This window comes from Protopterus annectens, chromosome 1.part0 (genome assembly GCF_019279795.1).
Source record: "Protopterus annectens isolate FY-2018-M chromosome 1.part0, PAN1.0, whole genome shotgun sequence".
Taxonomy (NCBI): Eukaryota; Metazoa; Chordata; order Ceratodontiformes; family Protopteridae; genus Protopterus; species Protopterus annectens.
The window spans coordinates 92795808-92821669 of record NC_056725.1 but is presented as its reverse complement, the minus strand read 5'-3'; the positions used below and the strand labels follow the sequence as shown (position 1 = coordinate 92821669).

The window sequence follows — 25862 nt, the reverse complement described above, 5'->3', positions numbered from 1 at the left end:
CGTGCTGGGGTAGAGACATCCAAGGGAATGGTGTCTGATAAGTCAGTGGCAACCACCGTAGTGGGTATAATTTCTGAGGCCGATTCAAGAATGGTAGCAGGGGCCTCAGTTGTAGAGATAGATTCAGCTGTACTTTGATCAGTTTTCTCGGTTTCGCCGGAAACCGAGACACTCATGTTTGCTTAACCATGGTTTCAGCCGAAACCGCGGACCGCGAGTGTCGGTCTTTATCTTTGCGTTTTGGCAGATTGGGTAGTCGGAGGATCCGGCGGCATAATGTACGCAAAAACAGAACCGAAAAACTGTTCAGCAAACTCCGACCGGCGCCTAAGCGTCGGTTGAAAGAAGCACAGGCCGAACAGGCTGCTACGCCGTGGGCTGGGCCTAAACAAGGCAGACAATAAGAGTGGAAATCTTTATGAGGTATTTGTTTCCCACAGGTTAAACAATTATTAACTTTTTCTGACATCGGCTAAGGCAAGAAAGAGTCCCCAACGGGTACTTAGCTTTAGAAGTCTTCGAAGTAGTATTCGGTAGAAGTAATCTCTGGATCCGACCGACCGGCACTTGCGAACAGCTTCTGCTTCGGGCGCCACGCGGCAAGAAAGACTGAGGAAAATGGCGTCGGCTGATGCCTTTATACCCGAAGACCAACAGAGATGACGTCGGGTGAAGTGCGACATCAGCCGAAGCCGGACCCGGACTTTGGAATCCGGCCGACTGAAGGGCTGCCTGACGACAGGACAACCCAGTTGTTATGACTGCAGATGCATCCATGAAGGACATCTGGTTTTCTAGCGTCTATCTTTTGAACTGTTGGTAATGGATGATTCCATGTGATGTATTTTCTATGATGCTTTGTGGCTCGCATTTTCAGTGTTTTTCAGCCACTTCAATACCATAATGTTTGCACAATCCCTAATGCAGCAATCTTGTCACATTATTATGCCTTTCAGTATACAGTCCTTCTGCCATTAGTATGTCACAATCAGCAACGAGGTGTGAGACTGTTTCCAATTTGGTTTTACAAAACCTATATTTGTTTGATTCAGTGGACTTTGTAAACAAACGTGTACGTAGCCCACTATCTTGGGCCACCAATATTAACCTTTCATCTCTTGGTTTGAATTTGCCTCTCTTTAACCATTCCTGCATTTGTTCCTGATCAACAGGAGGTTCTTCCAGAAGTTAATAATATTTGAAACTATATTTATGCATTTCCACATTTCTTGCCTTCTCATCTGGTCCTTCACCTTTTATTCTTTCTTTTGTTTTTTAGCACATTCAGTTGCTGCCTGATTTTTATCGACTTCTGGTTTGATTTCCATTCCTGCTTGATGCCGATATGCTTCTGCTAGATTAAGTAGAGAAGTCATCTTAGATTTATTCTCCTCATGTTTCAAAACTTTCACTACATTTGGGTCTTGTGAGGTCAGCAGGTATGTGTGGAGTCCCACGATTGCAGACCTATACATGTAATCAATTTCAAGGAGGTCCACCCCTCCTCTGGCACAGGCAATATATAATCTAGGTATGCACTGATTTTTATACATCATCTGGTGAGCATGAAGCATCCTTCTTGTTTTTTTTATCTAATCGAGCCAACATGTTTTGGGGCCAGTCAATCACACCAAAACTGTAAGTTAGGAGAGGAAGAGCAAATTGGTTTACAGCTTGGATTTTGTTCCTGGATGTCAGTGCTGTTCCTTACTAAGTTTTATTCACATTTGTTAGTGTTTTATTGTTTTTTCCTTCATCAATTTCCAAACATTTATACACTCCCTCTTGCTCAAGTTCTTTTAGTTCACATTCTTGTCCCAAACTGATACTTTCCTGGTGCTGCAGTTTTCTTGGTTTAAAGGTTACTTTTGCATGGGCTTATGTTCTTATAGGCTCAAAGGCATTTATTACTCTATTGATCTGTGAGGATCTTAAGACGCCTAGCTTTACATTCCACTGGTAGTTTTTAGCCCTTATATTTTGCATACAAATAACCCCGAGATAGGTCAAACAAGGAAATATTGAGACATTTACATGTTTCACCTATCCATGAGGGACAAGGGTGAATTTGCTGCTACCTACCCATTCTTCAAAATCACATTTGAGCAGAGTAAGAGAAGTACTTTACTTTATGTGGAAGCTTCTAACACTTGTATGGAACAGCATTCCACTCCATTAAAAGTACAGCATGTTTCTTACTTTAAACCAAATACATCTCTTTAAAACAGGACAAGAAACAGCAGCTCAAAGACAGGAGGTTCACTGCTCTATACTCACATTTAGTTATAACGAATTCTACTTAATTTGTTGTCTGAACTAATTCTGACAGTTTTTTCCTCTCAGGAACAATCAATCTTCAATCTCTGTAGTTAGATCACCAATCTGCCTCACGGGTCATGTAAATAGGACCCTAGATCAACTATGGGTGGGCAGTTACAAAGTTTTCTCTGTGGATTCTTTTGAACATTTCTGAATAAGGTGGTACGACTGAAGGCTTAGGCTGATCCTATTTTAAGGTTTGGATACCTTAGTTTTTGTAATAAAAAACGATTTGGCAGACCACTTAAAATTCTCTTTTAAGTTAATCTAGTCACTAAATGGCATGTCTTCTCATGGTGCATCTAAAGGCAATAATCTCTCATCATCGTCATTATCCATACAGTAAATACATAAAAACAGAAAATTTCCAATATGTCAGATTGTGGTCATCTCCTTCAAACCGGAGTTCAAATGATAGAGTTTTGATTCCTCCTCCTTTTGTTTACTCAGGCTTTCTTAGAAAAACAAAGTTTGAATTCTGACTAAAATTAGATGCTGCCTTTTGTCAAGTCAAAGTACTGCTGTGCTATGTATTTATAGTCCACAAATACAGATGCCTCTGACACAAGCTTCAATCATCATACCTCTCACAACTGGGAATCATCTGTCATGACAGAAATGGTGAGTCCTTAGGTGGGCATCTGCCCAAATGAGAAGTTTCCCACTGAAAGTAATTGGTGATATCTGCAGCCAAACCAATCAAGTGTCAACACCTACTTAAGGTGTCTGTATACCAATGTCCTAAGACTTGAGCTCCCTGCCTCCTATTCTAGGTGTATCTTTCTTAATCTGTACAAAGATTTGCTTATCACGAAAGTAAATGTGTCAAAGTTGTCTCCTCTCCCTTATTTTCTTCTAAAATAATGAAGTAAGCTGAGAAAGTAGGGCCAATTGAGAGGACTTCACCTCAAGTAGTGGGTGGATGAACCTGAATTCATGCATCACAACCTGCATTTCTTCTCATACTACTTATAATACTATCAACTTACTTTATTGAATGTTCTGTACTTAGAATCTGCTTTAACTTTAGATATACAATAAAATCATAGTTAAGACTAGAAATTATCCTTAAAATTCATAGGTATAACTCCCAGACTTCATCTCGTGAAAACAGAATTTCAAATCTTCTGAAATAGTCAATGTCCCTGCCAATAACGACAGCAACAGCCAAATTCTAGTTAAAGGATTCAGCAACTGGATGCATACATTCATACATCTAACTACATATGCTGCAAGAACCTCTCAAGTGCTGAGAATGCACAAGCAAGTGCATACACTGTTCAAAAGTATTTTGAATGAATAAATCACAAGAAACTAATATACACAATGTTCCTAACTTTTATCGGTTTAAGCATAGCTATGCTTTTCATTTTAAAATCTCTGTAAGAATGGGCACATACCTCACACCAAGTTTATGAGCCAGATGTGCTGTAGGCTGAACAACAATTTCAAATAAAGAAGGGATTTTCTTCTGCCCTTGCTGCTGTTGCTGCTGCTGCGCTGGTGGCATTGGTGGTGGTGGTGGTGCTGGTGGCCCTTGAGGTGGGGGGCCAATTGGAATACCCGGGGAAGTTGAAGCAGGTGGTGGAGGTGGTGGCGGGGGTGGGGGAGGAGGTGGTGGAGGCGGTGGTGGTGGAGGAGGAGGAGGATGGCGTGGTGGTGTTGGTAACAGGCCAACTCCAGGTGGTGGTTTAGGCAGAGGACTGATTCCTTGCTTTTTGAGCTCCTCTACTTCTTTTTCATCTTCTGCACCAGCTTCAGCATCTTCGGCTAGCATCTGAAGAAAAAATAGCAGAACATGACTTACTCTTGAAGGAACATCACATTTATGTTTCTTAAACTTTATTTTTATTATTTTTTTAAAATACACATTTGCGGTATTATTCTTTTTTCTGCCAACCAGCACACTTCATATTCTGAGGCCTTTAGCCTGTGCTGTAATTCTACTCAGTGGATTCAGGCACCCTTAGTTTATTACTGACAGAAAGATCCCAAAGGTTTTCCCTCCAAATATCTTGGAAACTGATGAAGAAAATTTCAACAAAATTTAACATGACCAGTGAAAACAAGATGCAAGGCACAAAGGGATGAAGTCATTGCTAGGCACCAGATAGCCCAGGTTTAATAAACAGGCCACATGCTTCAGAAGCTTAGTGGAAATGCATAGGAAAGTACCGTTTTGTACTTACCATAAATGTAGATGCCCGATAGGTATGCATCTGCAGTCATAACATATGGGTTGTCCTGCCTCAGGCAGCCCTTCGGTCGGCCGGATTCCAAAGTCTGGGTCTGGCCTCGGCTGATGTCGCACTTTCCCCGACGTCAGAGCGTCTGGGGTATAAAAGCATCAGCCGACGCCATTTTCCTCAGTGTTTCTTGCCCCAGATGCCAGGTGCCCTCTAGGAAGGCCAAATTTGGAGGAATGCAGTAAAATTCCAAACATTTTCCAAAAATATATATACATATATATACAAACAAATACACCATAATAGATCCCCCAGCTAGCTAATGGAGGGGTAAGTACCCTAGGAATCCCACAGAGGGGAAGGAGGGAGGGTAACCCTGACTGCAGATGCATATCTATCGGACATCTACATTTATGTTAGGTACAAAACTGTACTATGTCCTTCAAGGATGCATCTGCAGTCATAACATATGGGTAGAATACCATAGCCAATCTGGGGGAGGAGGTACTAAGAAAAGGATGGTGTAGTTAAGATCCCCTGCAGGACTGCTGTAGCAAAACCCGCTCTGGATCTGGAGTATAAAGGTAAATTGTAATGTTTGGCAAATGTATGCACGGAGCTCCATGTAGCAGCTTCTAAAATGTCCTTGGTAGCCACCCCTCTTAGGAAGGCTGTAGTGGTGGCTGTGGCCCTTGTTGAATGAGGCCTGATGTTTGCAGGAACTGTCTTTCCATGAAAGGAGTAACAAAATCAAATGCAATTTCCTATCCACTTTGAAATTGTCTGTTTGGAAATTGCTTTTCCTTGTACCCCAGCTGCATATGCTACAAGGAGTTGGTCAGTTTTTCTGAAACTTTTAGTTCTGTCCAAGTAGTAGCGTAGTTGTCTGTGTATATCCAGAGTGCGTAGAAGTTTTTCCCCTCTGTTTTGTGGATTTGGGAAGAATGTAGGCAAGTGAATAGCTTGGTTCAGGGATACCCTAGATACCACCTTTGGCATAAAAGTAGGATTGGTTCTTAGTGAAACTCTGTCCTGATGGAAGATAAGAAATGGCTGTACTGCCATTAAAGCTTGTAACTCAGATACTCTTCTTGCTGAAGTTATGGCCAGAAGGAATGCAGTTTTCCAAGACAGAAACTGTAGATCCGCCGATGCTGCTGGTTCAAAGGGAGGAAGTGTTAGTTTCTCCAGCACAAAGCTGAGATCCCAGACAGGTAGAGGGGGTCTTATTGGAGGTTTAATATTTTTGATCCCTCTCAGAAATTGCCTGAGGAGAGGGTGCGAGAAGATAGGTGGATCCACATTGTATTCTGCTGAAATTGCTGAGGCATGAATCTTAATGGAAGAATAGGACAGGCCGTTGTGGAACAATTCTGCTAAGTATTCCAGAATATGTGTCATACTCGCCACTGACACATCTAAGCCTTTTGTTGTGTTCCAAATGAGAAATCTTTTCCATTTTGCCGAGTATGTCTTCCTTGTGGAAGGCCGTCGAGCTTCCATAATAATGTCCTTTACTCTCTGTGATAAGTTATTGTGAGTGGGATTTATGGAATTTTCCAGGCAGTTAGTTGCAATGTTTTCAAGTTGGGATGCATGATCTTGAAGTTGTTCTGCGTCAGAAGAAGAGGCCATAGGGGGAGAGGCCATGGTTTCGCCTGTGACATGCTCCTCAATAGTGGGTACCAGTGCTGCCTTGGCCAGTCTGGATCTATCAGAATCACTCTTGGCTGTTCTGCCCTGATCTTCAGTAAAACCTTGGACATTAATGGGAGAGGTGGGAAGGCATATACTTTTAGAGCTTTCCAGCTGAAAGAGAGGGAGTTCACCCTCCAAGCTTTTGGGTGATATGTCCTTGAGCAGAATGTCTTCAGCTGATGGTTGTGGGGGGAGGCGAACAGATCTATCTCCAGCTTTCCCCATGCTTTTGTTAAGAGTAGGAATATTTCTGGGTGCAGCATCCATTCGTGTGCATCCATGGTAGTTCTGCTTAAGCTGTCTGCCAGCACATTTTCTTTCCCTGGCACAAACTGGGACTGTAGTTGGATATTGGGTTTCAGGCACAGCTCCCATAGAGTCATAGTCAGCCTGCATAGAGGGTAGGAATGTGTGCCTCCCTGCTTGTTTATGTACCACATGACTGTGGTGTTGTCTGTCCTTATTAACAGGTGACCATGATGTAGGAAAGGTTTGAAGGCCTCGATTGCGTGCATCACTGCCAGCATTTCCTTTTGGTTTATGTGCATGCGCAGCTGTCCTTGAGACCATAGGCCTTGGATACATTTGCCCTCCATGTGTGCTCCCCATCCTCGGTCTGAAGCGTCCGTGGTGATGGTTTGCTTTGTTCTTGGTTTGTTGAAAGGCAACACTCTGTTGGACTGGCAGGCATGAGCCCACCACAGGAATTCCTTTTGAAGGCAAGGAATAATTGGTATCAAAGCTTCTAAACTGTGACTGTGCTGACACCATACACTCCTTAGGTACCATTGTAATTTTCTCATATGCAGCCTGGCCTGTGGAATCAGAATTATGCAGGATGCCATGTAACCCAGGGCCTGCAGGATTTTCCTTGCAGTTAGCTGAGTTTGTCTTGTCAGATTCATGAAGTAATCCGAAGTTGTTTTGTTTTTCTTCTGTGAGAAAGGCCATTTGGGTGGTTGTGTCTAGATCTGCACCCAAAAAGGTTATCCTTTGGGATGGAACAAGTCTTGATTTTTGGATGTTGACTGTGTATCCCAAGGCCTGTAGTAGGTGGATGGCATATGCCAAGTCCTTTACCAAATTTTCCTTGTTGTCCACTTGTATAAGGCAGTCATCCAGATATGGGTAGATTTGAATCCCCTGAAGTCTGCAGTGTGCAATTACTGATGCCAGACATTTCGTGAATACTCTGGGTGCAGTAGATAAGCCAAAGGGCAATGCTGAGAATTGATAATGCTCTGATCCTGCAAGAAATCTGAGGTGTCTTCTGCAACTTGGTCGAATAGGGACATGCAGGTATGCCTCCTTGAGATCTAGAGCCACCAGCCAAGACTCCTTGCCCAGCATGGGAAGAAGTTGCTGTAGGGTCAGCATCTTGAATTTTGGCACAATGAGGAAAGTATTCAGTGCGGACAGGTCGAGAATAGGCCTCCATTGATTTTCTTTTCTTAGAACAAGGAATAATCTGGAGTAGAATCCTTGACCTTGTTCTGAGAGAGGTACCTTTTCTATGGCTTTCATTTGAAGTAAGTTGTTGATCTGCTTTAAAGCCTCTGCCCTCTGATTTGGTGGCAGGTTTGGCATTCCGTTTCTTTTTGGCAAAGTGTGGAAGTGGAACCTGTATCCTTTGTCTATTATTTGCAGTGTCCATGTGTCCCTTGTAATATAATGCCAGTTTTTTGAGAATAAAGAAAGCTTTCCGCCCAAGGGTGCTTCCAATTGAACCCTGGTAGGCGGAATCAAAGTGAAGTCATTGTGTCTGTCCTGGTGTAGTAGTTGTTGTTGCTGTTGCTGCACTACCTCTCTGGTTGGTAGGCTGCCACTGACTGCCTCTGTAGGAGCCCCTAGCTTGCCCTCTACCTCTGGGATGCCTGTTCCTGCCTCTCTGGGCTCTGTCCGAGTCTGGAAAGGACCAATTCTTAGTAGACCAGTTTCTGCTGAATCCCGGTGGTTGTACTTGCAGAAAATCCTTAACTGTTTGCACAGATTTAGCCTTTTCTTCAAACTTCTTTAAGACCTCCTGAGCCGAGGAGCCAAATAATTTTTGTTTTTCCATTGGTGCATCCAGGAGTTTAGCTTTAACATGGTCTGGCAGGGATTGTTCCTTCAGCCAGGCATGCCTACGAATAACTGCCCCAGTCATAGCTGACCTACATGAAGCCTCCAGTGCATCATAACCACACTTTAAGAAATGATTACTAACCTGCTGTGAGTTATGTACCAAGTCCTGAAGGGATTTACGGTCAAGGGGTTCAGAAGAAGAAAGTTTCTTATTCAGTTCATCTAACAAATACTCTTGGTACTGTATCATATGAAATTGACAATTTAATGCCCTCACAGATAGAGTTGCAGAAGTATATACCTTCTTTCCCAGTCTCTCTAAAGCTCTAGACTCCCTTTCAGAAGGTAGAGGATTTTTGGCAGTGGCAGCTGCAACCCCTTTAGGGCCCTGAGAAATAGTACCTGGGTCTGCGGAATGGGCCTTATACAGATGAAAATGATAATCCGGGACCGTGTAGTATCTATCAGGTTTGGCAGGTGCCGGGGGGAAGAGTATCAGGGGCTGTACTAACATCATTGTACACATCATCAATAACATGCAAAACAGGAGGTATAGCTAAGGGCCTATGTTGCGGCAAATGCAAAAAGGTCCTTAATCTCTTTCTAGAATCAGAGAATTCCTGACCCTGCCATTGAAAATGCTCTCTCATGGAATGTAGAGTCTCACCAAAAGAAAACTCTTCAGGAGGGGAGGCCGAAGGAATAGATTCTTCAGCATCAGAATCTTCATAGGGCGAATAAGCCTCCTCCTGGTGGTCTGTTAATTCAGATCCATCCGTGGACTCATCTGAAGAGTGTTGGTCAGAGGGCTCAGTCCTGGGCCTTTTGTCTGGTGGTGGGTGAGAGCCCCTGTCCAGGTGAGGCTGAGAACCTCTAATTAAAGAAATAAGATCCTCTGCAAGGCTGAGGATCTGAGAACTAAAAGAAGAAGGCCTCTGGGAGGTAGTTTTGGGAGGCAAAGTTTTAGTAAGTTTGGCAGCTTTAGCCCTGGAAAAAGCCTTAATGGACATGGAAGCAGGGGGTCTAGCTGCCCCACGTGCAGGAGTAGATTTGTCCAAAGGTATGGTGTTGGACATTTCCTGGACACTGGTTTCGGTAGGTAGCTCAGTAGCCGACTCAGCCGGGGCCTCCAGGGCCGCGGTGGTCGGTTGAGTGGATTCGGTTAAAGGAAGCTCCGAGGACTTGGTTTCGGCCGAAACCGAGACACTCGGGGTAGGCCTTACCGTGGTTTCAGCCGAAACCGCGGGCCGCGAGTGTTGGTCCTTGTCCTTATGTTTTTTCACCAAATGCGAAATCGGAGTCTCCGACGGCATCTTATATGCAAAATTAGCCCCAAAGAATTCCTCTGCAAACTCCGACCGACGTCTAAGAGTTCGTCGGTTGAAGAAAGCACAGGCTGAACAGGCCGAGACGTCGTGGTCTGGGCCTAAGCAAGGAAGGCAGTAAGAGTGGAAATCCTTATGAGGTATTTGTTTCCCACAAGTTAAACAATTATTTACTTTATCTGACATCGGCTGAGGCAAGAAAGAGTCCCCAACGGGGTACTTAGCTTTTTCGAAGTCTTCGGTAGTGAATTTCTTCTTATCACAGGATCGGACCGACCGGCACTTGCGAATTGCTTCTGCTTCGGGCACCGCACGGCAAGAAAGACTGAGGAAAATGGCATTGGCTGATGCTTTTATACCCCAGACGCTCTGACGTTGGGGAAAGTGCGACATCAGCCGAGGCCAGACCCAGACTTTGGAATCCGGCCGACCGAAGGGCTGCCTGAGGCAGGACAACCCATATGTTATGACTGCAGATGCATCCTTGAAGGACATCAGACCACTTACACCAGCTCACCCATCCCTGTTGGGGGGGGGGCAGGGAGATAACAGAAGCCCTGCATCAGGAGCGCCACCTGGGGAAGAGCACAGATGTACATGTCATGAAGCAGAAGGTGGAAGTCAGGAGGACAGCTCAACCAATGAATGTCACACACTCTAGTCTAGCAGTGGGTGTACTGAAGGAAGTACTCACATTGGGCTTGATATGGCTGGTACTGCAGAGTACTTGCTGGACAACATGAGGAGAGATCTGGGGCATACTAATGTCAAACCACCACTGGAAGATGGCCTGAATAGTACAGTTGTGTACACACTTACCATAAATATAGATGTTCGAGTGTATTCACTGTTGCACTCATCACCTGTGGGTTATCCCTGCTGTGGTAGCCCTCTGCTGGCCAGAATACCAGAGCCAATGTTTTTCTGCATCAGCTGCTGTCGCCTGTAGTCTGACGTCAGTGCTATAAAGCAAGGCAGCTGACGTCATTACATCAGTTTTTCTTGCCCCAAGCCGTCAGAAGCACAAGGAAATATGGTAAAGTGGTCCTTGTGGCTAAAAGCCACCATGGGAAGCTTATGTCCCCCTAGGGAAAGAGGGTATAAGGGGGAAGGAGAGAAGGAAACCAGGACTGCAACAGTGATTACACTCGAACATCTACATTTATGGTAAGTGTACACAACTGTACTATGTTCTTCGTTTTTCACTGCTGCAGTCATCACCTGTGGGAGGATTCCCAAAGCTGAGGAGAGGGGTGGAAGGATAGGTTAGAGCCCTTGGCATTGGTCAGCAAGCCCTGCAGAACTGCAGAGGTAAACCCTGCCCTAGACTTAGAGAAAAGAGGTAGGTGGTAATGCTTTGTAAAGGTATCGACATAAGTCCAGGTGGCAGCTTCCAAGATGTCCCTTGTGGAAACTCCTGAGGAATGCTGTGGAAGTGGAAGCTGCCCTAGTGGAATGGGTACGAACAGATTTCCCATGTAGTCTGTAGCAGAAATGGATACAGTGCGATATCCATTTGGAAATTGTTTGGAAATGGGCTTCCCCTCTGCCTCTGGGGCAAAGCTGACAAGAAGCTGATCTGTTTTTCTGAAGGGTTCAGTACTGTCCAGGTAGTATCCGATTTGTCTTTGCACGTCAAGCGAGTGCAGAATTCTTTCTCCCCTTGAGAATAATATATATATATATATGTATATATATATATATATGTATATACACACACACACATAAATATACATATATATACATATATATATATATATATATATATATATATATATATATATATATACGGGATCCATTTACTACATTGAATTTACGTTTCAATGAAATGTAAATTCGCGAGTGCACTTCCGCGAAAGTGCATTTTGTTGAAAATGCACTTTTGTGTGAAGATAAAAAAAAAAAAAAAAAAAAAAAAAAAAGGAAGAAGAAATAAAAACATGCAGTTTGCATGTAAAAATAAGTTATGTTCGTACAATAATGTTCCATGTGAATTGTTCATCTCGCCTTTGTTCTTACATGTGGGTACGGAGCCGATCCATCGGCTCCGAGTCGGCCGCTTTCCAAGCTCATGATCTTTCAGTAGCTCGAGGCACAGCACCTATCCCATGATGCTCTCTACCTAACCCTCAGATCTAGTTTGCTGAATCCAGCAACAAAGGAACAGTCTAACATACCCTAAATGTCAATATGTGTATATATAAAAAAACATAAAAAAAAATATATATATATATATATATATATATATATATATATATATATATATATACACACACACACACACACACACACAGTTAACCATAGGAAGAAAGTCTGGTAGAAAGAAAGGGCAGTAAACAAACCCAACCAGATAACCGGTCTTCAAGAACCCGGAGGGGGATGGAGGGTGGGAAATGTAAGCACAAAGGTGAGATGAACAACTCGCATGGAACTTTATGGTAAGAACATAACTTCTTTATGTGAAGTTGTTTAATCTCACCGTTTGTTCTTATACGTGGGTAGCGTCCCAAGCACCAAAACCCTGGGCGGCTCACGGGAGTACATTCCCGAGAACAGTGGAACCAAAGGAAGCTCTGTCCCTGGAGGCCCTGTCCACTTTGTAATGAGTGATAAACATATGTGGTTTTGACCAAGTGGCTGCTGCACAAATGGTGTCCAAAGGCAAACGAGCTGCGTGAGCTAGAGATGTGGATACCACCCTAGTGCAATGAGCTTTCACCTTGTATTCTAAGGTCTGATTAGTTGAAGAGTATACAAACTTTATGCAATCTGATAACCATTTAGACAAGGTAACTTTAGACACAGATAGCCCTTTTTTGTCATCAGCGTAGGAGACAAAAAGTTGTTCAGAATTTCTAAAATCCTTTGTTCTGTCCAAGTAAAATCTCAACTGTCTGTGGACATCAAGTTTATGCAGCATATACTCCATTTTGTTAGAATGTCTGAAAAAAGTGGGCAACGCAATACACTGATTCAGATTAGGTTTGGAGCAGACCTTCGGAAGAAAAGAGGGATTTGTCCTGAGAGATACTCTATCAGGAAAAAATACCAAGTAAGGAGCCCTAATAAAAAGAGCTTGAAGTTCAGAAACTCTACGAGCTGAAGTCATAGCCACCAAAAATAATATTCTCCATGATATAAATTTCAAGGGGCAAGAGGATACAGGCTCAAAGGGGGGAAGCATCAACTGAGATAATATTAAATTTAGATTCCATGGTGCAACTGGTTGTCTGATGGGTGGCCTTAGGTGATGAGTCCCTTTCAAAAACGCTTTACATAATCTGTGTGGCATAATATTAGAATCTTCAGTCGCCAAGTGAAAATTAGATATAGCGGCTAACTGAACTCTAACAGTGGCCGCTGCAGCACCTTCCTGAAAAATCGTTGTGCAACATCAATATCGCGTTGAGAGGCCCAGTACACAAAATGTTTCCATTTACTATTGTACATTTTCCTACCTTATGAGAGGAAACCAGAATATGCTGAACTTTGAAAGAAAGATTATATGACCTGGCTAGGTTGGGAAGTGGAGCAGCCAAGCTGTCAGTTTGAGGGACTGAAGAGAGGGGAGAAGAACTCCTGCCGAATGCGTCATAAGGTCTGGCACTGGGTCCAGAAACCAAGGTTTTTCCAGTTGATATTGGTGAAGAAAGGGGAACCATATCTGCCGAGGCCAAAAGGGGGCTATTAGAATAACTGTCTTCCCGAGCCCTTTGCTTTCATCAAGAATCTGGGAATCAGTGGGGTTGGAGGAAAGAGATACAGGAGACCCGAGGGCCAATCGTGCACAAGTGAATCCCTGGGACTGGAAAGTGCTGCAACGCTAAAAGCACTGCTCTCAACTCCAGGATGTTGATGTGCAAATGACATTCTATCTCTGACCAGGTGCCTTGGGCAGTCTTTCCCTAAAAAGCCCCCCCCCCCACCCTATCAGGGAAGCGTCCGTGGTCACCGTGACTACCGGAGGGGGTAATACAAACGGTCGACCTACTGTCACCTGGTGGCTGTTCAACCACCAGAGAAGGTCTCTTTTGCAAGCATCCGTCAACATAATCTTGAATGACATCGGAAGCTGTTGGTAGGACCACTGGGTGAAAAGCAACCAGTGGAGTATCTGCATGTGCATCCGGCCCAGAGGTACTGCTATGAGGGAATCTGCCATTGTGCCTAAGAGTTTTAAAACCTGATAAGCAGGTACTTTCTTTTCTTGTAGCAAGCATGACACCTGATTTCTTAGGGAGGTGACTCTTTCTAGAGGTAATTTGACCAGGGCGGTGGTGGTGTCTAGGTCTGCTCTGATAAATGAGATATGCTGTGATGGTAATAAAGCAGATTTTTAGAAATTTATGGTTATTCATAACCGAGAACAGAGATTGATCGTATGATCCCTGGACTGGATGAGTTGATGCCTGGTGGTGGCGGATAGGAGCCAGTCGTCCAGATACAGAAATGCCTGGAATCCTAGACGCCTCAGGTGAGCTGTAACCACTGCCATACATTTGGTGAACACTCTGGGGCCTGTAGTGAGGCCAAAGGGCAGAGCTCGAAATTGGTAATGACTGGCCCCCAGCCAGAAATGCAAGTGATCTCTGGATGATCTGGCCATTTTGATGTGGTAGTATGCATCCTTGAGATCTAAAGAGCACATCCAATCGCCCGTTCCCAGGAACGGGAGTATCGATTGAAGCGTGACCATCCGGAAAGTACAGTTTTGTACCTACCATAAATGTAGATGTTCGAGTGTTCACCCTGCTGCAGTCATCACACTTGGGTTATCCTGCCGTCAGGCGGTCCCACAGTCGGCCCGAATTCCAAAGTCTTGGTCCGGCGTCGGTTGCTGTCACTTCTTCCCTGACGTCAGTGCACCAGGGGTATATAAGAGGCATCCAATGTCATTTTCTTCAGTTTTTCTTGCCCCAGATGTCAGGTGCCCCCAATAGGTAGGCAAAAAAAAAAAAAAAATATATATATATATATATATATATATATATATATATATATATATATATATATATATACACACACACACACACACACACATATAGCTATATAAAAATAAAACAAAACCCTTAGGCACAAGCAAATACACCACAGAGGTAGTATAGGATAGAGTGGTAGAGATAAGTTCAGCTAGTTCAGAGGGGATGGAGGGAGGGTAACCTGGACTGCAGCAGGGTGAACACTTGAACATCTACATTTATGGTAGGTACAAAACTGTACTATATTCATCATGTTACCCTGCTGCAGTCATCACACTTGGGTTGAATCCCAAAGCTTAGGATGGGAGGTAGAGTCAGACAGGGTTAGAAGAAGCTAGTAAGCCCTGCAAAACTGCAGTGACAAAACCAGATCTAGTCTTAGATTATAGAGGTAAGTGATAGTGTTTGGTGAAGGTGTGCACTGAACTCCAAGTAGCAGCTTCCAGAATATCCTTGGCTGGCACTCCCCTGAGAAAGGCTGCTGATGTAGCTGTAGTCTTGGTGGAGTGGGACCTAATGTTAGCAGGTACTGGTTTCCCATGATGTATGTAGCAAAAACATATGCAATGCCCTATCCATTTTGAAATGGTCTGTTTTGAGATAGCTTTTCCTTGTGATCCTGTATAGGCTACAAAAAGCTGGTCAGTTTTCTGAAAGCCTTAGTTTTATCCAAGTATTAACGTAATTGCCTGTGAATGTCCAAAGAGTGCAGGAGTTTTTCTCCTTTGTTCTGGGGATTTGGGTAGAAGGTGGACAAGTGGATGGTTTGGTTAAGGGCCACACTGGATATCACCTTTGGCATAAAGGAAGGATTTGTTCGTACAGAGACTCTGTCTTGATGAAAAATGATGAAAGGTTCCACTGCCATTAGTGCCTGTAGCTCTGAGACTCTTCTAGCTGAGGTTATTGCTAGTAGTAGGGCAGTTTTCCATGAAAGAAATTTTAAGTCAGCTGAAAAAGCTGGTTCAAAGGGCGGCAGTGTAAGCTTTTCCAGAACAAAGTTGAGATTCCAAGGAGGTGTTGGAGCTCTCCTTGGCGGTCTTAAGTTCTTAGCCCCTCTGAGGAACCGTCTTAGGAGTGGATGTGAGAATAAAGGAGGATCCGTGCTGTAATGAGCTGAAATTGCTGAGGCATGGATCTTAATAGATGAAAAGGAAAGTCCTTTGTGTAACATCTCAGTTAAGTATTGTAGGATGTTTGGATCAAGGGGGTTTAGGCCTTTAGCCTGGTTCCAGGCGCAAAATCTTTTCCATTTGTCTGAATAGGATTTCCTGGTGCTGGTTCACCTGGCCTCCAGAATGACATCCATAACAGCTTTGGATAAAGGTGTTGGCTGGTTGTTTAGGTAATCTGCCATGCAGCCAGGTTTAAAGTCTTGAGCTGGCTGTGTAGAATCTGATGGTCTCGCTGGGTGAGCAGGTGAGGAATTTGTGACAAAATCCATGGTGGGCCATAAGCCATGTTCCTTAAAACTGGGTAGAAATGCTGGCGTGGCCAGTCTGGTGCAACGAGTATCATTTGTGGCCTCTCTAATCTGACTTTCAGCAGTACCTTTGCTAGAAGAAGAAGTGGAGGGAAGGCATACACTGTTAATGTTTTCCAACTGAATGAGAGGGCGTCCACTTTCCAAGCTAGTGGATGGAAGGCCCTTGTGCAAAGTTTTTGAAGTTGGTGGTTGTGGGGGCTTGCAAACAGATCTATGTCTGGGCGTCCCCATTTTTGAGCTATCATTGCAAATACTTGTGGATCTAGTTTCCATTCGTGTGGATCCATGATGTTTTTGCTTAGGTCGTCTGCAAATGTGTTTTTCTTTCCTGGCAGGAACTGTGCTTGTAATTGAACCTGGTAAGACAGTGCAGTGTTCCACAAGGTCATTACTTGCCTGCATAGAGGGTAGGAATGTGTGTCCCCTTGCTTGTTTATGTACCACATGACTGTGGTATTGTCCGTCTTTATTATTAGTTGTCCTGGGTGTAGAAGGTACTTGAAAGCTGTTAGGGCATTCTGTACTGCTAGCATTTCTTTTTGATTGATATGCAGATGCCTCTGATCTGTAGTCCATTTGCCCTGAATGCACTGCCCTGCCATGTGTGCTCCCCAGGCATAGTCCGATGCATCTGTTGTCATAGATTGCCTGGCTGTGGGTAAGGTGAAAGGCTGACCCTTGTTGAGGTGACATGCCTGTGCCCACCATAGAAACTCTTGTTGAAGGCAGGGAATGAGTGGTATCATTGTTTCCAAGCTGTGACTGTGCTGAGTCCATACACTTTTCAGGTACCATTGTAATTTCCTCATATGCAGTTTTGCAAATGGTACTACAAGTATGCAATATGCCATGAATCCGAAGGCCTGCAGAATTTCTCTTGCAGGGAGTTGGGTCTTTGTTGCCATTATTTTGAAATATTGAAACAGCTGTAGTTGCTTGTCTGGCATGAGATAAGCCATCTGGGCCGTTGTATTCAAGCTGGCACCAGGAATATTATGTTTTGTGAGGGCACTAGTTTTGATTTCTTTTAGTTTACTGTGTACCCTAGGCAACTTAGAAGGTGTTTGACAAATGCCAGATGCTTTAAAAGAATGTCTTTGCTTTCTGCTTGAATAAGGCAGTCGTCCAGGTATGGGTATATTTGAATTCCAATTTGTCTGCAGTATGCAATTACTGGTGCCAGGCATTTTGTGAAGACCCTGGGCGCAGTAGACAAGCCAAAGGGCAGTGCAGAGAATTGATAATGCGTTGAACCTGCAATGAAGCGGAGGTATCTTCTGCAATTTTGTCCGATAGGGACATGCAGGTATGCCTCCTTGAGGTCCAAAGTGACTAGCCAAGCATTCTTGCGCAGCATGGGAAGAAGCTGCTGTAGTGTTAGCATCTTGAATTTTGGTACTTGCAGATAGGTGTTCAGAATTGAAAGATCCAGAATGGGTCTCCATGCTTTGTCCTTTCTTGGGACTAAGAAGAGTCTTGAGTAAAATCCTTGTCCTTGGTCCTGTGTAGGTACCAGTTGAATGGCTCTCATGTTCATGAGAGCTGTAATTTGTTTTTGTGCCTCTGCCCATTGATTTGGTGGCAGGTTTGGCATTCCTTTGATCCTTGGTAAGGTATGAAAGTGGAATCTGTATCCTTGAGAGACAATGTTTAGAACCCATTTGTCTTTTGTGATGATGCACCAGTTGTCTGCAAAAAATGCTAGTTTTCCTCCCAAGGGAGTTGCCAGGAGAGATTCGCTTGGTAGTTTGAGGATAGAGTCATTGTGTTTGTCTTCTGCTAGTTTGGGGCCTGTCTTCTCCTCCTTTCTGGGTAGCAGAACCCCATTGGCGAGGTTTGTAAGGGCTCTGTGACTGACCTCTACCCCTTGGGCGTCTGTATTTGCCCCTCTGTGATCTGTCTGAAGCTGGAAAGGACCATTTTTTTGTTGGCCAATTTCTGTTGAAACGAGGGGGTTGTACCTGCAAAAAATCCTTGACTGTTTGCATAAACTTTGCCTTATCCTCCATTTTCTTTAAAACCTCTTCTGCTTTGACACCAAATAATACATCCTGTTGTAAAGGTGCATCCAATAATTTTGCTTTGGTCAGGGAGGGTTTGTTCTTTTAACCAAGCACATCTACGTATGACAGAGCCAGTAACAGCTGCTCTACAAGATGCTTCCAATTAATCAAATCCGCATTGTAAAGTATGTTTGCCCACCTGTTCAGCTGCATGCAACAGATCTTTTAGTTATGTACTTACCATAACTTTAGATGTATGGGATCCATCTCGCCTACATTCTCTACAGATGGGTTCGGAGCCGATCCTCGGCTCCGACTCGGCCGCTATACAATAGAACGCAGTCTCTTATTGGCTGAGTTACCTCGTATCCCAGGATGCACCACTACTGCTTCCCCAGATCTTGTTTGTCCGCACACATGCATACACACACAGACTGTTGTTATAACATTGCCAGGTGTTTCAAGAGAGGAAGAAGTTGAATTCGCATCGTCCGGTCTCTTCTGGTCTACGAGGCAGGGGGAAGGAGGGTGGGTTATTAGGAATGTAGGCGAGATGGATCCCATACATCTAAAGTTATGGCAAGTACATAACTAAAAGATGTAATGTGATCCTATCTCGCCTACATTCTCTACAGATGGGACAGCGTCCCTAGCACCTAATTCCTGGGTGGCTCACTGGAAAACGCTCCTGAGAACCGTGGAACCGAAGGAAGCTCGGCCCCTAGATGCCACATCCAATTTGTAGTGAGAAATAAAGGTGTGTAGAGAAGACCACGTAGCAGCCGCACAAATGTCACTAATAGAGACCTTGGAATGAAAGGCTGCCGAAGTGGCCATAGCCCTGGTAGAATGAGCTTTCACTGGAACTATAAGCTCCTTATTTGAAATGAGGTAAATATGACTGATACAGTCCCTGATCCACTTGGCAATAGTGACTTTTGTGACGGCTTTGCCCAATTTACTATCCGAAAAGGACACAAACAGTTGATCTGATTTTCATGCTTGGCGTGTCCTATCCAAATAGAAACGTAATTGTCTGTGCACGTCTAAGCTGTGAAAGGTATACTCAGCTCTGTTTGAATACTTAGGGAAAAAAAACGGTAATTCCAGTGATTGCTGCAAACAAAAGTTAGAACAAACCTTTGGTATAAAGGATGGGTTTTGGTCTAAGAGATACTCTATCCTTGTGAAATACCAGGTATGGTGGTTTGACAGATAGGGCTTAAAGTTCTGAAACTCGCCTGGCTGATGTAATAGCAACTAGAAGAGCAGTCTTCCAGGAAAGAAATTTTAAGTCACAGGTTGCTGTCGGTTCAAAGGGAGATGAGGTTAATGCACCTAACACCACGTTAAGGTCCCACGGTGGTGCAGGATGAGATATAGGGGGCCGTAGAAGCCAAGCTCCTTTAATAAAAGCTTTGCACAACTTGTTGCTCATTAAAGGTGGTTCTACGCTCTCGTGAAAATTGGAAATAGCAGCCAATTGAACTTTGATGGTAGACACCGAACAACCTTGGTTGAACAGGGAAGCTAAAAACTTCAGAACCTCTGACACCGAGGCTGTCATAGGGTCTAATCCTCGGAGTTGGGCCCAAATAGCAAACCTCTTCCATTTATTGCTATACATCTTTTTAGTAGAAGTCTTGTGGGCCGAGGACAAAATATGCATGACTTCAGGGTCGAAAGAATGGCTCCTAACTATGGTCGGAAGAGGAGTAGCCAAGCTGCTAACTTCAACGAATGGAGGGACTGATGGCGCTGTCCTGACTGATGCGTCAAGAGGTCTGGAACTTGGTCCAGGAACCAGGGACCCTCCAGTGCATATTTGTGAAGAAAGGGGAACCAGACTTGACGAGGCCAGTATGGGGCAATTAGAATCATTTTGCTTTCCAAGCGAATCGCCTTCTGAATCACCTTGGGGAGAAGGGGAACCGGTGGAAAAGCGTATAGCAGACCGGGGGGCCAAGCTTGGACTAGAGCATCCTTGGGGATCTCCCCCAGAACTGGGGTGAGAGAGAAGAACTGCTGGCATTTCGCGTTGAGGGAAGTTGCGAAAAGATCGCAACAAGGAGTTCCCCATCTCGTGAAAATCTGTGATACCACTCTGTCGTTCAAGGACCACTCGTGAGGGGAGAGAATAGTTCTGCTCAGTCTGTCGGCTATCACGTTGGATCTCCCCGGAATGTGTGTTGCCACTAGGAAACATTTGGTAGCAATCGCCCAATCCCATACCTTCATGGCCTCTCTGCAAAGGGGGTAAGACCTGGTCCCTCCTTGCTTAAGTACCAGACTACCGACATGTTGTCGGACTGAATGGCAATCGTACCCTGGGGGAGGTGATCGTGCAGTGCTTGCAACGTTAAAAGCACCGCCCTCATTTCCAGGATATTGATGTGGAGAAGACTCTTGTCGGTGTGCCACGTGCCTTGGACCGACCTGTCCAGATAATGTCCCCCCCACCCTGTCTGGGAGGCGTCCGTAGTCAACGTGGCCGAGGGGGATGGGGGAACGAAGGGTCGCCCTAGATTCAGGTTGGAGGAAAGAAGCCACCAAGGAAGATCCTGTTTGCACGTCTCTGTGATCAAAATGTGGTGACTGAGGGGAAGGTCTTGATAAGACCACTGGACTGATAGGAGCCACTGGAGTATCCTCATATGCAACCTTGCCAAGGGGACCAGAAGAATGGTGGCTGACATGGAACCCAACAGCTGCAGGACCATTCTCGCTGGAGCGCGATGTCTGAGGAGTAATGCCCGAACCTGAGACTGCAATGTTGCTATCCTTTCCGCAGGAAGATAGACTCGCATCTGCCTTGAGTCTACTTCTGCACCAATAAACAGAATACGCTGCGATGGCAGCAATATGGATTTTGTCCAACTGAAGGTGATTCCTAAGGAGTTGCCTAGACAGATAGTGGTTGCTAGAGCTTTCAAGAGTAGATGCCTGGAGGTGGCAGTTAGGAGCCAGTCGTCTAGGTATGGAAACACCTGGAATCCTAGACTTCTCAGGTGAGCAGTCACCACCGCCAAACATTTGGTGAACACCCTGGGGGCTGTGGTGAGACCAAAGGGCAGGGCACGGAACTGGAAATGACCGTCTCCTAGGCTGAAGCGCAAGTGTCTCCTCGATGCCTGATCTATCAGAATGTGATAATAGGCGTCTGAGATCTATGGAGCACATCCAAACACCTTTCTCCAAAAGCGAGAGAATGGATTGCAAGGTGACCATCCGGAATTTGGACTTTTTCACTAATCGGTTTAACTTGCTGAGATCCAAAATGGGCCGCAAGTCCCCGGTCTTTTTTGGTACCAAAAAGAATCTTGAGTAAGTCCCTGATCTGGCCTGATCTGCGGGGACAGGTTGGATGATTCCTTTTTGAAGCAGCTTCGATATTTCGCTGGCTGCAAGATCCCGTTGACTGGGTGGCGGGTCCGGGATTCTTTGGGATGGTGGGGGGGGGGTTGAGAGAAGGGAATGGTGTAACCTCCGGCGATGATTCGGAGCACCCATTCGTCCTGAGTGATATTTGCCCAGGCCTTTAGGTGCCTCGAAAAACGACCCCCGACTGGCTCTGGGGCTGCACAGTCGGACACTCCTTCAGGGATGCTGGAAGGAGGAGGAGCCACGAAAGGACTCACGGTCTCCAGTGTTGCGGGGGCCTCCGCTGCCTCTGGGACGGCGTCTCCCTGAAAAATTTCCCCCTCCTCTGCTTCTAGAAGGGGAATCGCTCTGCTGCGACGAGTAAGGCTTTTGAGACTTATGGAACCACATTTTCCCTCCACTTCGAGCCTTGGGATAAGGTCTGAAGGGAGTGGAAAACCGGGCCCCTACGGCAGTTAAAGTCTTACCCTCCTGTTCGCAGCGAGTCAAAGTGTCCTTTACCTTGGGTCCAAACAGTGTGGACCCCTCAAAGGGGGAGTCGGCAAAGGAAGACTTAAAGGCCTCCGCAAAGTGACACAGGCATAGCCAGGCTTGTCTCCGTAGAGCAACACCTGTTCCCGCCGCTCTGCTCGCTCCTTCGGCTGCATAAGAAATGAGCCTCATGGACGAGTTGGATAACGAGGACAGGGTAGCCAACTGGGAGTTAACCGTTTGGGCCAACTGCTCAGGTAAGTTACCAGAGAGGGTATCCGAAAGCTCCTTGACCAGATCCCTCTGCAGTCTTGTGAAATGAGTCAAGTAGTTCAGAGACCTTAATGTAAAGGTCGTTGAAGCAAGGGTGCGCTTCCCGTACCGATCCATGCTCCTAGACTCCTTATTAGGAGGATGGACGGACGTTGAAGCCTCTGCCACATCTTGCTGGGTGGCAGATGCCACCACCAAGGCATCTACAGCCACACCTTTCGAAAGAAAGTCCTTATCAGGGGGAGCTGAAAGGAATTTATTGGGGCGAGCTGGCACCGGTTCAACAGAATCCGGGTGTTCCCACGCCCTTCGAGAGATCAAATCCAGAAGCTCATCAAAGGGCGGAGACACCCAGGAGGTGGAGGGCTGAGCCCCGAAGGCCTTGAGGAAAACAGACTTCTCAGCAGAAGGGGGTTTGGACTGCCAGTCGCCTCATTGTTTAAGGATCTCCAAGATGTCCACAAAGGATACATCATCTGAGGACGACTTGGGGGACCCCTCCGCATCATCGAGGTCGGTATCCGAGGTGACAGACTCATCAGGGGAGTCGACGTGCTTCCTCTTGCACTGTTTCTTCCTAGGAGGTTCATCCAAAAGCGTTTCGGAGGGACCTCCAGGAAGAAGGGAATCCCCAATGGGAGTAACCTCAGGCCCAAGGGCTCCGCTGTCATGAGACCGGGGGATTGCAAAGGAGCCAGTCTCCGTGCCAAGGGAAGGTGGTGGTGAGATGGTAGAAGTGGCCAGAGAGGATTTGGCCAAGGCACTCCTCATGGCCTTGAAGGCGGGACCCCCAGAGTCCTGGGATGGTTCAACCCCCAAGGCCACAACAGCAGTTGGAACTCCCGCAGCCGATGCACCGAAAGGGAGACTCGGAACCGAAAGGATCGGTCCCGAAGCGTCCCCCCCGGGGCCGACAGAGGAGGTCCGCGTACCGAACCCCGACCCGAAGGGTGGGGTTGGAGTTAGGGTCGGAGCCGACCCGACAACCTCCACCGGCTCCACCAACACCGACTCCAACGGCGCCGAAGCTGTTGGAGGAGGAACTTTTAGTTATGTACTCACCATAACTTCAGATGTTTGGGATCCATCTCGCCTACATTCCGACTGATGGGTTCGGAGCCGATCCCTCGGCTCCGACTCGGCACGCTTATGCCAAAGAGCGAAGTCTCTTATTGGCTGAGCTTACTATATCCCAGGATGCACCACTACCAGTCCCCCAGATCTAGTTTGTCCGCATACATGCACACATGCACGCCCTGCTTATATAACATCGTCAGATGAAACAAGATAAAACAGTAGAACTCAAAACCGTTCAATCTCTTCTGATCTCCAAGGCAGGGGGAAGGAGGGTGGGTATTAGGAATGTAGGCGAGATGGATCCCAAACATCTGAAGTTATGGTGAGTACATAACTAAAAGATGTTATGTGATCCTATCTCGCCTACATTCCGACTGATGGGACAGCGTCCCTAGCACCTGAATCCTGGGTGGCTCACTGGAAAACACTCCTGAGTACCGTGGAACCAAATGATGCTCGTCCTTTAGATGCCACATCCAATTTGTAGTGGGAAATGAAAGTGTGCGGATTGGACCAAGTAGCCGCAGCACAAATCTCCGATATAGCGAGCTTGGAATGAAAAGCTATAGAAGTAGCCATAGCTCTGGTAGAATGAGCTTTGATAGATGTTGTAAGTTGCTTATTCAAGAAGAATAAGCCTGAGTTATGCAATCTCTAATCCATTTGGAAATAGTAGCTTTTGTGATGGTTTGACCCAATTTATTATCTGAGAAGGACACAAACAACTGGTCTGACTTACGAAGTTGCTGAGTCCTGTCTAAATAGAAGCGTAATTGCCTGTGAACATCCAATTTATGGAGAGTGTATTCTGCTTCATTGGAGAAATTTGGGAAGAAAACTGGTAGCTCTAGAGACTGTTGGAGACAAAGATTAGAACAGACCTTTGGGACAAAGGATGGATTAGGCCTAAGAGATACTCTGTCCTTGTGGAAAATCAAGTACGGTGGTTTAATGGACAGGGCTTGAAGCTCTGAAACTCTTCTTGCAGAAGTAATTGCAACTAAGAAAGCAGTTTTCCAAGACAGATATTTTAACTCACATGTAGCAGCCGGTTCGAACGGGGAAGATGTGAATGCACGAAGCACTAAATCTAGATCCCACGGAGGCGCAGGATGAGAAACTGGGGGTCTCAACAGACCCGCACCTTTAATGAAAGTTTTGCATAGTCTGCAGCTCATCAATGGAGGATCCATGGACTCGTGAAATTTAGAGATTGCCGCTAGTTGGACTTTAATAGTAGAGACAGAAGATCCTTGATTAAATAGGGATGTTAAAATTTCAAAACCTCTGGGATAGGAGCAGTGATAGGGTCTAAGCCCTTGAGTTGAGCCCAGATAGCAAACCTCTTCCACTTACTGAGGTACAATTTGTTAGTGGTGGGTTTGTGGGCGAAGATAAAATGTGAACAACTTCCGGGTCTAATGTGTGACTTCTGACTAAAGTCGGAAGTGGAGGAGCCAAGCTGTCAACTTCAAAGATCGAAGGGACTGATGCTGTTGTCCCGACTGATGAATTAGCAGGTCCGAATTAGGTCTAAAGTCCACGGATCGTCCACGCATGTTTCTTCAGGTAAGGAAACCATACCTGACGAGGCCAGTATGGGGCAATCAGTATCATTAGGACCCCAATTGAGAAGCTTTTGAATGACTTTGGAGAGAAGTGGAATCGGAGGAAAGGCATAAAGTAGCCCTGTTGGCCAAGGTTGTGCTAGAGCATCCATAGCTGGTACTCCCTGATGTGGAGTCAAGGAGAAGAACCTTTTGCACTTGGTGTTTAGTGGAGTTGCAAATAGGTCGCAGCACGGCGTCCCCCATCTCCTGAAAACCTGAGCTGCTACTGTTTCATTTAGGGACCACTCGTGAGGAGAGAGAATTGTCCTGCTCAATTTGTCTGCCAATATATTTGATTTCCCCGGAATGTGGGTCGCTACCAAGAAGCGGTTGGTAGCTACAGCCCATTCCCACACCCTCATGGCCTCTCTGCAAAGGGGGTAAGATCTGGTCCCTCCTTGTTTGTTCAGATACCAGACCACCGACATGTTGTCTGTGTGGATGGCGATGATGCCCTGAGGAAGAAACTTGTGTAAGGCCTGTAGGGATAGAAGTACAGCCCTCATCTCCAACACATTGATGTGGAGAAGAGCTTGTTCTGGAAGCCAGGAGCCCTGAACTAACCTGCCCAGACAATGCCCCCCACCCTATCTGGGAGGCATCTGTCGTCAGGGTAACCACTGGAGAGGGAATAACAAAGGGGCTTCCTTGATTTAGATTGGATGTCTGAAGCCACCAGCGAAGGTCCCGTTTGCATGTTTCCGTAATCATGATGTGATGATTGAGGGAAGATCCTGAAAGGACCATTGAGTTGACAATAGCCACTGAAGAATCCTCATGTGCAATCTTGCCAGAGGAACTAAAAGAACCGTGGCAGACATTGAACCTAAAACTTGTAGAACCATCCTGGCTGGGGCTTTGGATCTCGAGATCAGAGCTTGAACTTGGCCCTGTAAAGTTTGGATCCTTTCGGCAGGAAGAAAGACGCATCAATTTTGAGTCTATCTCTGCTCCTATGAACCTTATGCGCTGAGAGGGCAGCAAGACAGA

At 45.6% G+C, this 25862-nt stretch overlaps 1 protein-coding gene across 1 annotated transcript in view; it reads right to left on the bottom strand.

Annotated features, from left to right (window-relative positions):
• ZC3H4 (zinc finger CCCH-type containing 4) overlaps positions 1-25862 on the bottom strand; it is a 589226-nt gene that overhangs the window by 149876 nt on the left and 413488 nt on the right. Inside the window, exon 11 of the mRNA XM_044083867.1 lies at positions 3720-4096. Coding sequence (XP_043939802.1) covers positions 3720-4096 — 377 coding nt within the window. The remainder of the gene's footprint in view (positions 1-3719; positions 4097-25862) is intronic.